The sequence below is a fragment of the Eleginops maclovinus genome, chromosome 13, assembly GCF_036324505.1.
Source record: "Eleginops maclovinus isolate JMC-PN-2008 ecotype Puerto Natales chromosome 13, JC_Emac_rtc_rv5, whole genome shotgun sequence".
NCBI classification, from domain to species: Eukaryota; Metazoa; Chordata; class Actinopteri; order Perciformes; family Eleginopidae; genus Eleginops; species Eleginops maclovinus.
Genome location: NC_086361.1, coordinates 8,962,809 through 8,975,596, shown reverse-complemented (window position 1 = coordinate 8,975,596; position 12,788 = coordinate 8,962,809). Strand labels below are relative to the sequence as shown.

Genomic DNA, 12,788 nt, shown 5'->3' with positions numbered 1-12,788 from the left:
ATTGTTTACATTTCGGTTTTGCACCTTACTAAATAGAACTAGACTAGCCTACTCAGATGTGTTCATATGTTCAACTATTGCAGTACAACTGCTGCACAACAACTTCCCTCGTTATGGGATAATAAAGTTTAATCTTTTACTACCTTCCCTTTTGTAAACCCCCTCAACCCCGCCCGCTCGAGAACTCCCGGCATTAAAAGTCAGCTATATCCAAGCCGTGTCGTCAGACTGGGCGGAAACAAACGTCCAAAATAGACCAATAGGAACGCGAGAACGAGGCGATTGACACTCGGTGACGAAAAACTGCGGGCCAGCTGTCACGGCGCGCGAAAGATCAAATTTTCTATTCGGTGTGTAAGGTTAGGGAACAGGCGGGAGGAAGAGAAACAGCCCGGCTCAACTCTTTCTAAATGTGCTTTACAATTCTAAAGTAGCCTTTGTCACGCAGACATTTGCTTCTCCACATCAGTTGTGGCTACTGGTCTCCGCTGGTTTATTTCACAGAAGAGCGAAAACTAGCCGGCGGACAAAGATGAGCCTGGCCGTCTCTCAACAGGTGAGGAAAATGTGTTTTAAACATCGATTTAACGTTAAAGTATCAGACTGACATATATGCCACATTAGGCCCTGTTAGCCATGAGTTAGGAGAAAAGACTAGCTAGATCAAACGCATTCAAGAAAGAAACAAATGTGCTAATAGCAGCTGTAGTTAGCTTTAGCCACATAGCTAACGTTAGCTTGCTACGTTTGGTTTAGCCAGCTGGAATGGTGGATGTCCTCTTGGCCTGGTCACATCGATTAAATGCATGCTAGTTAGGCGTTTTATATTGTTGACTACTGTTCAAATCCCACATCTGGGAAGATTATAATATCGGCAGTAAAATAAAATACTGCTTGCTCCCTGAAACAATTATTAATGTATGGTACATGTTACATTACCTAAGGTAACTGCTGAAAGGAAGCAATGTCGCTAGCTAACGCACTGCTCATTGTTTGGTGTATTTCAAGGCGCCACTAAGGTATTATAACACCGATCCGGATGTCTTGAGTCACACAATCGAACACAATACATATAATACATTTGCAAAGATAACAAATATTGTGTCTGGAACTGGATATTGACCTAGTGACCCCCATTCTAGGTATTTCAAGCTGATTATATAAAAATGTATATTTATCTATGCTGCAAGGGATTAACAAATGTAAAAGCCATTAAAGCTTCTCAGGGAGTGCTGTTTGATTTAGTGGAAATAGATTATTTTATGTGTTCATTCAATAACAGACCAAAAAGTTAAGAATTAAGTTTTGGAATATCAACAGCTGCAGTCTCCACTTTAATAATGCAATTTATACATAGTAACTTTTGGAGTTATTTAAACTAGGCAAACAGAATACAGAGTAATAATTAGAATGTGCACTTTATCTGTATTTTTGTTCCCAGGCTGAAGTTCTCCCGGCTGTGGTCCCAACAGCCCCAGACAGTGATTCAGACAGCGGGATGGGCTCTCCAGAGGAGGAGATGGTGATGGAGGCAGCCAACAAAAGAGTGGAGCTTCCAGGTGAAGGAACATAACAAAAGATGATCATTCAGCCTGAGAGAGACAGGGCAGGGGACACTTTGGCTATGTAAATGAGGGCATTCATGTTAATCTCCATACAATAACAAACACAATTTACATTTACGTTTACTGTTAGGTAGTTGGTGGACACAAAGCTTACAACAAGTGCAGTACTCAAATTAGTATTTAAACAGTATACAAGGAACCATTACCATACGGTTATAAAAGAACAAAATACAAATAAAATAAAAGAACAACACACTGGACAAACAGAACCAATATCAGGCAATTACAATAACTCTGTATTAAGTGCTTTATATTTGACTGGTTCTAAAAAAAAAAATGTTTTCAGATTCAGAAGACGATGAAGACATCACTGTTCACAGAAAGCCTCATCGTAATGCAATAAGAGACAGTGAGAGTGAGGAAGAGGAGGCCGCTGGTGACAACAGTGTAAACATGGCCGAAGCGCTGGTCTTATCTGCTTCCAGCGGAGAGGAGATGGAGACTGAAGACGCAGAAACCAAGGGTGAGAGGAAAGAGAAGGGGGCGCAGAAGAGCAAGAGAATAGTCCGTGCTCCCATTGACAGCGAAGACAGTGAGTCTGAGCAAGAGAAAAGTGGAGAAATGCAGGAGCAACAACAGGAGGAGGTGAGGAAGAAAGCGAAATCGATGAAGGAATTGAACAAGAGAGAAAAGAGTCAGAGGCACAGGGAGAAAAAGGAAAAGCGCAGCAAGGCGGTGGAAAAACTGAAGAAAAAGGAGAGGTTCTCTGAAATAAATCAGGTTTGTGAATTTATTTCCCATAGTTGTGTTTTTAATTCCATGTGCAGTGACTCTAGTATTCAGATTCTTTACTGATGAATACATAAAAGTAGGTATACCACAGTGTGCATTTGTCTCCATTAAAAGTTAAAAAATCCACACAAATTACCAGTAAGTTGCATGGTCAATTACTTTTTTGTAATTTAAAGACAACGTGCATTCCTTTTCCCAGAACACACCTCTCCCTCGGGGTCTGAACGATAGTGGCTGTCAGCTGGGCGACACAGATCTGTTTGACACAGGGCTAGACGATGATGAGGAGGAAGAATCTCTGGAGGCCATCAGGGCTGCTGTCAAGCAAAAAATGAAAAATCAAAAGGTACAAAGATGACTATTGGCAATTCAAATTGTTCATCACTGTGTATATGTTAGTGTTAGCATGATTCTGAGCACTTGCTTTTTGTTCAGCGTATTGGTATGCATAATAATGGTAACAGATCCAGTTAAAAGTTAATTAATTTTAGTTAAATGCAGAGCAGTTGTTATTCATCTTCAAAGGGCCATTAAATAGTTGTATATATTTATGAATTACAATAGTTTGCATGACATGTAGGTCGTCTACACAGGCCTTTGTGTAATCCGTGTTTAATATTGCTGCAGGATCCTCTCCTGGATGATGAAGAGGAGGAAGATGAAGAGGAGGACACAAAGAAGCCTCAGCGTGTGGTATGCATAGGCAAAACTCTTGACTTTTATTCTTAATGCTGTAAGAAAAGCGGCTTCATTCTCAACACGTGTGATGCTTTCAGGAGAGGAAAGCCGCACGTGCCAGCAAAGAGGCGATGAAGCACCTCCACAGTGAGTCCCAGAGGCTGGTCCGAGGTCAGTGCACATGAAACACTTCTATTCACTTTGATCTATTGTGGCAAGGTGTTTACAGTTCATAATGTGTGTTTGCATCTTTGACAAGTTATTCTGTCTCTGTAGAGTCTACACTTGGCCTGCCCTATCACATCCCTGAGCCCAAGACCATCGACCAGTTCTTTAAGAAGCGGGCCAGGCCAGAGGGTCCCGCCATGAGACTGTTAAAGTAAGGACTCGTGTAACACATAACACGCATGTATCCGGGCAACAGCTGGCCATACGGTTCAAAAATGACCGTCTGTCGTAACGATTTAAAGACTCTCTGATTTTGTGTTAGGAAGTTAATCTCAAGTGCATTTCCTTCATACACACACAATCGACATTTACTCACACTCATTTTTACATATTTTCTCATCAGATCTACCAAATATTCAGCCATGATGTTGGAGACACCATCAGCTCCTCCTCCTCCCCCCATCATCCCAGCCACAGAGCAGGACTCTCCTCCGTCTCTGGATATGTCGTCCACTCAGATCCAGTCCATTCCTCATCCTGCCGCCACCTCGTCCCCGCAGCAGGAGAGCCTCAGCCAAGCCAGAGACGCTGCCCCAAGCCTGGATCCCGACCAGGACTCTGGACCCATGCTCTACCTCTCTGAGAGTCTGCATGAGTCGGAGGGAACAGATGCACAGAGACGTGCCTCTGATGCTGGAGAAGCGTCACCTGCAGAGCAAAGCCAGAATGCGGTGATGTCCGACGCCCCACAGAAAGAGCCTGTATCTGGGGCTGTGGTGGAGCCTTTGGGTGCTCAGTGTCCTGAACCTGCTGTTAAAGAGCCTTCAGCACAGCAACCCACCAAACCAAAGAAGGACAGATTCGCCTTTCTGAAGAAGTTCGGACTGAACCCTCCACCCGTCGCTAAATTATGTCCAGATGACGGGGCCTTTGTTCAGCTCGAGCCTCCACAGCTCAACTCTGGTGAGTGATGATTCTCTTTGGGATTTCCATAAAGTTAGAAGAGACAAAGATTTTTTGTTTTGTTTAATTCATTTAAGGGGAGAGTAGCTTGTCAAAAATTGATCTTGTGTTCACCTTTTTTCTTCAACTAGGCGTTGAGGCACTGAAGAAGCGCTACCTTCGTCACGTCAAAGCACCCGTACGGCCTCAAGGAGAACGAACGATGCAGCTCAGCATAGTCCGCAAAGACAGCACCCCCTCTGGACAGGAGGAGCTGCACACCGAGTCAGTCACTGTCACTGTGAAAGAGGGAGCAGAGGAGCCTCCGACCACCAAACCAGGTATGGATCCACATGTGAAGTGCATTTTGAGGCCATGGACCAAAGAATGGAAAGATACATCTTGGTGTACCAATATTGAGCTGGAGACATGGATTGCTTCCTGTCTGACAAGTCCAACATCCTCTGTTCCTTTTCTTTAGGGGTGAAGCTGATGACTCTGAAGCAGCGCCTGCAGCTCGCCATGGCCCAGAGGAGACAGGAGGAGAGGGAACGCAAGGCTGAGCTGAATCGCCTCGACAATGAGGACTGTGGAGAGGAGGAAGAGGAGGAAGAAGACATGACGGATTCTGAGGCAGAGGAGGTAAGAGGTTTTGCTTTTGAAATGACCGACATGTACCTTTTGCAGCCTTGTAAACTTGATCTTCTCCTTTAACAGAATGTAGATGACTTACTGGGAGGGGATGATGGCGAGGAAGAAGAGAAGGAGCATGAAGACGATGAAGGCAGCGTGGCCCGGAGTATTAGAAGTCTGTCTCCTGTGGCACTGAACGGACCATCGCCGGTTCCTGACATGAACAGGGACGTCACACTGCTGCTGTTCCCCGGGAACTCCTGCTCTCGCACAGGGTGAGTGTGTGTGGGGAGTTTATTAGTTGTCTTGTTATGTATTTACCATTGTAACTTTAATCAGTAACTTCAATGAATTGGTCTTAATATTAAATTAAGTATTCTTATATTTGTTTGCACTGTATGTTGTCAAATGCTCTGTTTAACCTTTTAGTGATGGTGTCAGAAGGTCTGGTCCTTTTGGGCAGAACAGCAACAGCAATAAGATGGGTGAGTAAAAGGGAAGCATTTGCTTTTAAGAGCTCTTATTTACTGGAGCATTTTGTGCAAAATGTGTGTATTATTTTCTCACTGTCTCATCCCTCCCGTCTCCAGAGGATGACGACTCTCTGTCCCTGGTGAAGGACAACAGCCACAACAGCAGCTTTGAGCTGGCTGGCTCCATGATCACCTCGTACCAGCCTGTCAGTTATCAGCGCTCCGCAGGAAAAAGCCTCTCCAACTCCTCCATTTTCCGCTCCCCCTCTCCATGCCTCTTCAGGCCCAGCTTCCTTGGCTCTGCCTCTAAGGTAAGATATCATATTTTTAATTATGTTTAAGACACCAAAGTATTCAAATAACATCATCAGTGGTTGGACTTCTACCAAACATATTTCCACCTTGTTTTCTTCCACCAGAGTTCAGGCAAACTCTCCGAGCCCTCCCTCTCCCTCCCTGTTGAGGACTCCCTAGACATGTATGCACCTCCGTCCCCAGGAGCAGACTCAGGACCCCATGACAGAGCAGCTTCAGGCCCCGGCCTGGGAGGAGACTCCCAGGGTCGCTTCTCACTGGAGGAGGACACCCACTCGCAGTTACTGGATGCGGACGGCTTCCTGAACGTCGGGCCGAGGCCTGGTGCACCCCGCTCCCATAAGAGACAGTTGATCCTGGACAGCCTGGATGAAAACGCGATGGACGCTAACATGGGGGAGCTGCTGGGCATGTGCTCAGGAGTCTTTGCAACGGCGAACAGCGGCTCCCGCAGGGCCGAGGGCCTCGGAGCCACACAGGAGGGCGAGCTGCTCCAGATGTGCTCCGGAGCGTTTCCACCGACACAGGCAGGAGAGGACAAAAAGGGAAGTGACCAGGATGAAGAGTCTGATAACACCATGGATCAGCTGCTGGGGCTCTGCTCGGGGAAATTCCCCAGTCAAGGTAAAGATTCCTTCTTTTAATAAAGTGTATTTTATGTTTAATCACTTACAGTGTGCAAACAATTGTTTTACACACATACACATTATACATTATGTTATTACTGACAAGACATTCAGGTCTTAATAATTTAACTAATACTAAAAAATGTATTTATTGTGAAGGGGAAATAAATGTTAAGCTTAGCAGTAAGAGGCCGATAAACAATGTAGTTCGGATGACTGTCCTGTTAAAATTCATACTTCCTTTTTTATGTTTTTGGTTTGAATTTCTTTCTTTTATGTAATTTACTTTTTATTTAAATTCAGTGGCTTTGGTTAGAATATCTATTGTTACGATTAAGCTTTTATCATCGAAATATTTTCTGAAACTATAATATTCTGTCTTCCCAGAAGTTCATGTATTCAAAGATACCCAAAGCAATATTTTATCTAACAACCATATGTATATCGTATATATCACAATAAATGGATGCAGTTTCTTATATGTACATTTCTTGTTGCCCTGGGTCTTTGTTTTTTTATTTCAGCGACACAATATTTACATCTGTCTCCCTTTGCTGCCAATTTTAGGTTCTGCTCACACAGCTTCGCCAGCACAAGACAGGTACAGTACCAAGAGAAAGACCTGGAATAATGCACATCATTGTTAGGAAAGGAGATGGGTCTAAAGAAATATACATAATATTATATCTATTCCCTCTTTTTCTACTTACTCACTTTCTTTAAACCCTTTAACAGGGTACATTAAAGGTACCATTTTTTGGGAATATTCTCATACTAATTTCTTATTTCTTAATATAAAGTAAAAGGAAGCCAGATGAAGAAGAGGAGGAGGAAGAGGAGGACTGTGAGTTCCGGCTTCTGTCAGATGTGGAAAGTCACAGTGAACAGGTGAGATCCAGGCGTCAACACGTGCCTCCGTTTTATTAATTTAGTTGAATTGAACATACTGGATTTACGTCTTTTTGATGCAAATGACACATGAATTGTACGTTCATAGGAGGACGATGATGAGGATGGTGCAGCGGAAAAAGAGGAGGGAGATGGAGAGGAGGTTGGGGAAGAGGACGATGATGTAGAAGAGGAGGAGATGCAGGGTGTCTTCGCACCACACCGAGTCAAGAAAAAGAAGAAGATGTAAGTTGAGAACCAAATGAATGTGTTTAGCACCATATGCATACACACGTCATATACTATCATCACGTAGTCCACGCTTGAGCACTCGTGTGAACCTCCTCTCACCTGCTGTTCCCAGGCATATGACCGACTACCTGGAGGCAGAGGCCGAGCTGTCCGGCAGCGACATGGACAGTGACGATGAGGACGGCGACGAAGGAAGCGAATATGAGGAAGAGGAGCTTCTAGAGGATCTTCCCTCTGATGAAGAGCTGCAGGACCAGGTCAACAAGATCCACATGTGAGTAATGACCCAAGATAAGGTTGGAGTTTCCTCCGCTCATAATAGAGTGGTGCTGGTATAAGGGGGTTGGAATCACAAAAAGCAATGGGATTTTTCCATTGGATTGCTTTGGATTTTTGAGTATAGCAGAAATAGACTCTTTATCAAACACATGCTTATGATACATAATTTGTTCAGCAGTGTAATTTCAATATATTAAACGTGACTTTTGAAGTGTAAATGCAATCACCTCCTACTGTAGCTAACGTTAGGACATAAAAGAACGACCCCAGTTCACCGTCACATGGCAGCGCATCACCACCGCTAAGTTAAAGGCTGCTAATATTTATTCAATTGTTAGCACCCACTTCAGACATTCACCAGCTGGTATTTACTGCAGAGTTTATGTCCTACTACAAATCATGAACGTCTAGTGAGCTTGTGTGAACCACAGACATTATTTAAAGCATCTTTCACATTCACCAAACCAGTCTTCGAAATGAGGGAACCTGGAATGGCTCAAATGCTGACTCATTTTTGGTTTTGAGGCCTTATTACTGCACAACTCTTTAGGAATAACCTATAGAAGTTATAAGGGGTGTAACCGTGTTCAAACTTTACTGTTTGATATAAATCTTCAGTTTTTGGATCACGGTTCTGTAAATTATTTTAGAAAATTTGGAACATTTAGGAATAGTTTATAACACTCATCTTTATTAAGTTATTGATGGGTCACAGGGAATACCGACCTGAAGAGGTTTCATAACGAACCGATGATCCTGAACCAAACAACCTATGAGATGTACATGTTCGCTTTCCCCCCTATAAAGCATGCAATGAAGACGTCTTCTTAAGTTTAGCCGTTTAAACTGAAAGATGAAAATTTAAAATCACACCCATCCGGTATTGTTCCTACAGGAAGCAGATCATGGATGATGACAAGCGCCAGCTGAGGCTCTACCAGGAGCGTTACCTCGCTGACGGAGACCTGCACTCTGACGGCCCGGGACGAGCTCGCCAATTCCGCTGGAAAAATATGGGTGAGTTTATCGAATGAGGGATCCATACCATATATTGTATACTTTATACTGGTACTGAGAAGGGATTTTGGAAATGAGTTGTTAATACAAGTATTAACCCAACCTTTTGAATTATTTTTCCAGATAACGGGTTCAACATGGACATGACGGGGGGAGAGGGGGAGGAAGGGGAGCAGGATGAGGATGAGGTGGACCCAGCTGAGATCCAGAGGAGGAAAGACAGGCTGGAGAGAGAACAGTGGCTCAGAGAACAGGTACGTTGCTATTTTTGGGAGTATTATACAGTACATAGATAATGGTGAGGAGACAAATGTGGTTGAGTCTTCCCCCTCTTCTGCATGGGCTGTTGTTACTTTGTCTTCATTTCTTTTTTCTGTGTCTCTTCTCACAGTCTGAGCAGAAAGCCAAGAAAGAGGAGGACTTGGATGCAGACGATGAGAAGATTGGAGAAGAAGACAGTCAGTTTATGAAGCTGGCCAAGAAAGTGACTGCCAAGACTCTGCAGAGGAAAGGTCAGTTTGAGACAAGGCATCGCAAACCCAATCCTATGGACTTAAAAACACGCTTTGGTTCTGTAATAATTCCAGTGATCGGTGGTCTTTAAATGATATTGGTAAGCTTATAGCTCCCCGGATCATTTGGGAAAAGACAAAAAGTGTAAACTACCTTTCATTATTATAAAAGTATATCAAAGAATATTTCACTTTCTAACTTTTAATCTTTTCAAACCAGATCCCACTGCGGCACCACAACCATCCAAGAAGACGACATCAGCTCTGAACCCCTTCCAGAGACCCTCGCAGCCCTCACAGGTACCTCACCGTCATGTAAAGAAAATGTGGATTTAATTGAGTTCTGACTTATCATTTTGTTAGATTAGCATTGAACCTTTTACCAACTATGTCTGTTATATGTTGCCTGTACAAGGTCAATCTAAGATGCATGCTCTTCCAGGTGAAGAGGGGCTCCCTGCTGAGTCGGCCTCAGTCCGTCCTCCAGAAGTTGGCCTGCATCTCAGACGGGAATCCTCTGGCTCCCAGAAACAGTCGAGGATTCCTGTTCCAGACTCTGTCTCCTGAGAAGGACAAGTCCACCTTGAACGCTCCCAACAAACAGGTGAGAAGTGCAAGATGGTGTCCCTTTGCTCAATCAACCATTCAGCCCTCAGAAAATCAGAAAATATGTATTAATCTGAATGGTCAGAAAATCTTGATTGATTGATTGAGATTACCAAACATTATAAGCTTAAAATAGAATCTTGTCATTATCTTTATATACATTACTTCAGGATAAAAGAAAACGATAGACGGGCACTTGATCTGCTCAGACCTCCATTAAACCCAATCCCATGACTGAAAAATGATGCGTGCATCTGCTCCAAAATGTGATGTGTTCTTCCTTTGCCCGTGCTATGCGCTTTCATATAAAAGAAAAAACAGACATTCCTAAAAAAGTGTTATAGCAGTCCTGCTCACAAACAGCAAACTGCCCAAAAACAAGCTCCTTTGCAGAGGTGACAATAAGGTACAGGGGTTTTGTCTAAACCATACTAAAATGCAGGTTTTCCCCATAAAATGCTTGAGTGATGCCAGAAAACAATATTTATGTTCGTCAAAAACGTTATAATATAATAATTGTGTGAAATGGAGCGTCAGACGGCACAGACAGCTTTGTTTTAGGGAGAATAAATAGAGGATGGACGTCTGGTGGGTCTGGCGGAGGAGGAGTGGCAGGCAGCAGGCTTACACTGATACTGAGATTTCTAAATTAGTTTCTTTAGTTCCTTTTTTCTGTAGAGGTAAAGAAACCGTAAGTCTGGATTTCTTTGTTGTTTTAGGTGCAATATATGACTCAGCAGCTTTAAGACATGAAGAAAGTATTAGTTTCCGCTCGCTCTAATGCATTATATCTGCCGGAAAAGTGGGCGAGGCCGTGATTTGGTCCGGAATTCACGTTGGTGCCCTGATACTATATTTTTTAAGAACCCATGTGGCAGTAATTGTAGTTAGTAATACACATATGTAGGAAAGTGATAGTAATAAGTTGTGCTTATTGTTTAATAAATGGTAGCCTTTAAGAATGTGAATGCATTAAATGTTGAACAGAGTTGGCAGCATTTGAATCGTTCAGAGAACTGACCTCCTCTGCACAATTATTATTAAGTCTGCTACCTTACTCCAATATTGGGATTAAGTAATTCTTGCAATTGCAATAAAGCCTCTGTAGTTAAAGTTAAATTTTAACCAGCATCTACCATGACCCTTCACACTTTCGTCCTGGGGCACTGTGTCACACAAGCTAGTAGAAAGCACTGCCTTACACAGATTGCACAAGGTGGCAGAGTCAAAAGTAACAGAAACATTTGTTAGTCCTACGGGGCTCTGGCGTGCCCGTGCATAGATCCTAACAATAATAACTGTTTGTTTTGATTACATAAATGTTTTGAAATGAGTGGGAAAAGGAAAGATGATCTCATATTAAAAACATCACAGCTTGTTAAGAGAACATTTTGCAACAAGAGGCCGCATAGATGACGGAGAGTCACCACTGATCTTTAAATAATCAGGCTCATGGTACTTCTGTGTTTACTGTATCCTTTAAAAATATTGCATGCTACTCTAGAGTACCCATATTAGTACCTAATCCTTGACTACAAAAATGGCCTGGCATATTTGTCCAGCTGTTTTGAATCACAGGGTTTAATCTTTGCTCTGGCCTACACCCTGTTTGGCTGCGTGTTTTTCACAAGAGCTCACTGTTCTAAAAATAAGCACCAAAACAAATCAGTTTCCAAAGATCGCTCGGTGTGATAATCATGTGTTTACTGACTCTGATGTCTTCTATAGTTATGACACTAGGGGGAGGCAGAGCCCACTTCTCAGTATGAATGTTTTATTTACCAAGCATTATTTATATCGACACAAAAACATGGCTTTATGTATTCTCCAGTGTTTTGACAAGGTTTATATTTATTGTGTTGGATCGTCAGGTGATGAAGAAGAGGGGGCCGGTGGAATCGGTGACCCCCGCAGCCAAGAGGCCCTGCAGAGAGAACAGACCTGCAGCACAGACAAAAGGCCCCCAAAGGAGCATCTTCAGCTACCTGGACCACTGAGGGAGCAACGCTAACTAAGAGCCATCGGATAAAGGCCAGAATAGACCAGCCACATCCAGTATTTCACAAGCCATTAAAGATCTCAAAAATGAACAATGGTTAAATTATGGTGACATGCGAAGCTGCTGGACACCCTCTTAATGAAACACATATAAGATCCTTGTGTTTCACATGTTTACAATGCCTTAAAATGGCAAACTACAGCACACCACTGAGGCATCTCTTGATGTTTTACTTCTCACACACACTTGCAGTCCGGTCCGTGTGTGTTTGAATTTTAAATCCGTTATCAGAAGCATCCATCTGTCACACCTAACTTGACTTGATTTGGACTTTCTGATGGCGGTCCACTTAAAATAGTTTTATCATGTAAATAGGATTGATTTTTGTTTTTTTTAGGGAGTTTTGTATCAATTAAGTGTATTTGTTTTACATTGTAAATAAAATTGTATTTTAAGATATTGCCTTGGTGTCCTTTGTCTCAGAACATATGCAAGCTGTCAGTGGTTCTGCAGGTGCTCAGGTGTGTGTAAAACCTACAGGTTGACGCATTTCTGATCTTTTTACAAATCAGAAATTTGAGATTGATACTCAAGGTACCAGGTTGATGAATCTGACTTTTCCTCTTTTGCCACCATGAGGTTTATCACATCATTTGTGGGTTTGAGTGAAATATCTACAGCTGTTGGCCGGATTACCTGGTAAACAGATTCATGTCCCTTCAGGAAGAACTGTTATAACCATGGTGATAATCTAGCTCCATACTCAGGTCAAATGCCCCAATAGCACTTATTAGCAGATGAGCTAATACAAGTTGGCTACCTTGCTAAAAGATCTTTCAGCATTGAGCTTGAAACATCACTGTGCTGCATACTGCCTCACAGAGCCACTGAGCATGGCTGTAGACTCTTCACAGTGACTAAGTGGCTCAGTTTTCTCTAGCTGCCCATACAAAGTCCATACATTCAATTGAAATTGATTTGGGACGACCTTGTGGCAAGGATAAAAAGGGATATAAATAGATATATAGAGGAAAACGACAATG

General features: G+C 42.8%; 1 protein-coding gene across 1 annotated transcript; it reads left to right on the top strand.

Moving 5' to 3' along the window:
- The first annotated feature begins 275 nt into the window (after window positions 1–275).
- On the top strand, window positions 276–12,204 carry LOC134874447 (claspin). The gene is made up of 24 exons (XM_063898458.1): window positions 276–556; window positions 1,442–1,559; window positions 1,912–2,345; window positions 2,557–2,703; window positions 2,985–3,050; window positions 3,134–3,206; window positions 3,312–3,414; window positions 3,607–4,166; window positions 4,298–4,486; window positions 4,627–4,787; window positions 4,863–5,053; window positions 5,208–5,263; window positions 5,369–5,562; window positions 5,671–6,190; window positions 6,760–6,793; window positions 6,993–7,080; window positions 7,190–7,326; window positions 7,445–7,606; window positions 8,507–8,628; window positions 8,752–8,882; window positions 9,020–9,140; window positions 9,361–9,440; window positions 9,583–9,744; window positions 11,618–12,204. Exons 1-24 carry the CDS (start codon window positions 533–535, stop codon window positions 11,741–11,743), a joined length of 3,999 nt encoding a protein of 1,332 aa, XP_063754528.1. The 5' UTR covers window positions 276–532; the 3' UTR covers window positions 11,744–12,204.
- Window positions 12,205–12,788: the final 584 nt, after the last annotated feature.

What these genes read in the sequence shown, in the direction of transcription:
- LOC134874447 (XM_063898458.1), top strand. Translation starts at nt 533, where the DNA reads ATGAGCCTGGCCGTCTCTCAACAG. An exon ending in CGGATTCTGAGGCAGAGGAG is followed by an intron (nt 4,788 to 4,862) that starts GTAAGAGGTTTT and finishes CTCCTTTAACAG; the next exon opens with AATGTAGATGACTTACTGGG. An exon ending in TCCTTGGCTCTGCCTCTAAG is followed by an intron (nt 5,563 to 5,670) that starts GTAAGATATCAT and finishes TTCTTCCACCAG; the next exon opens with AGTTCAGGCAAACTCTCCGA.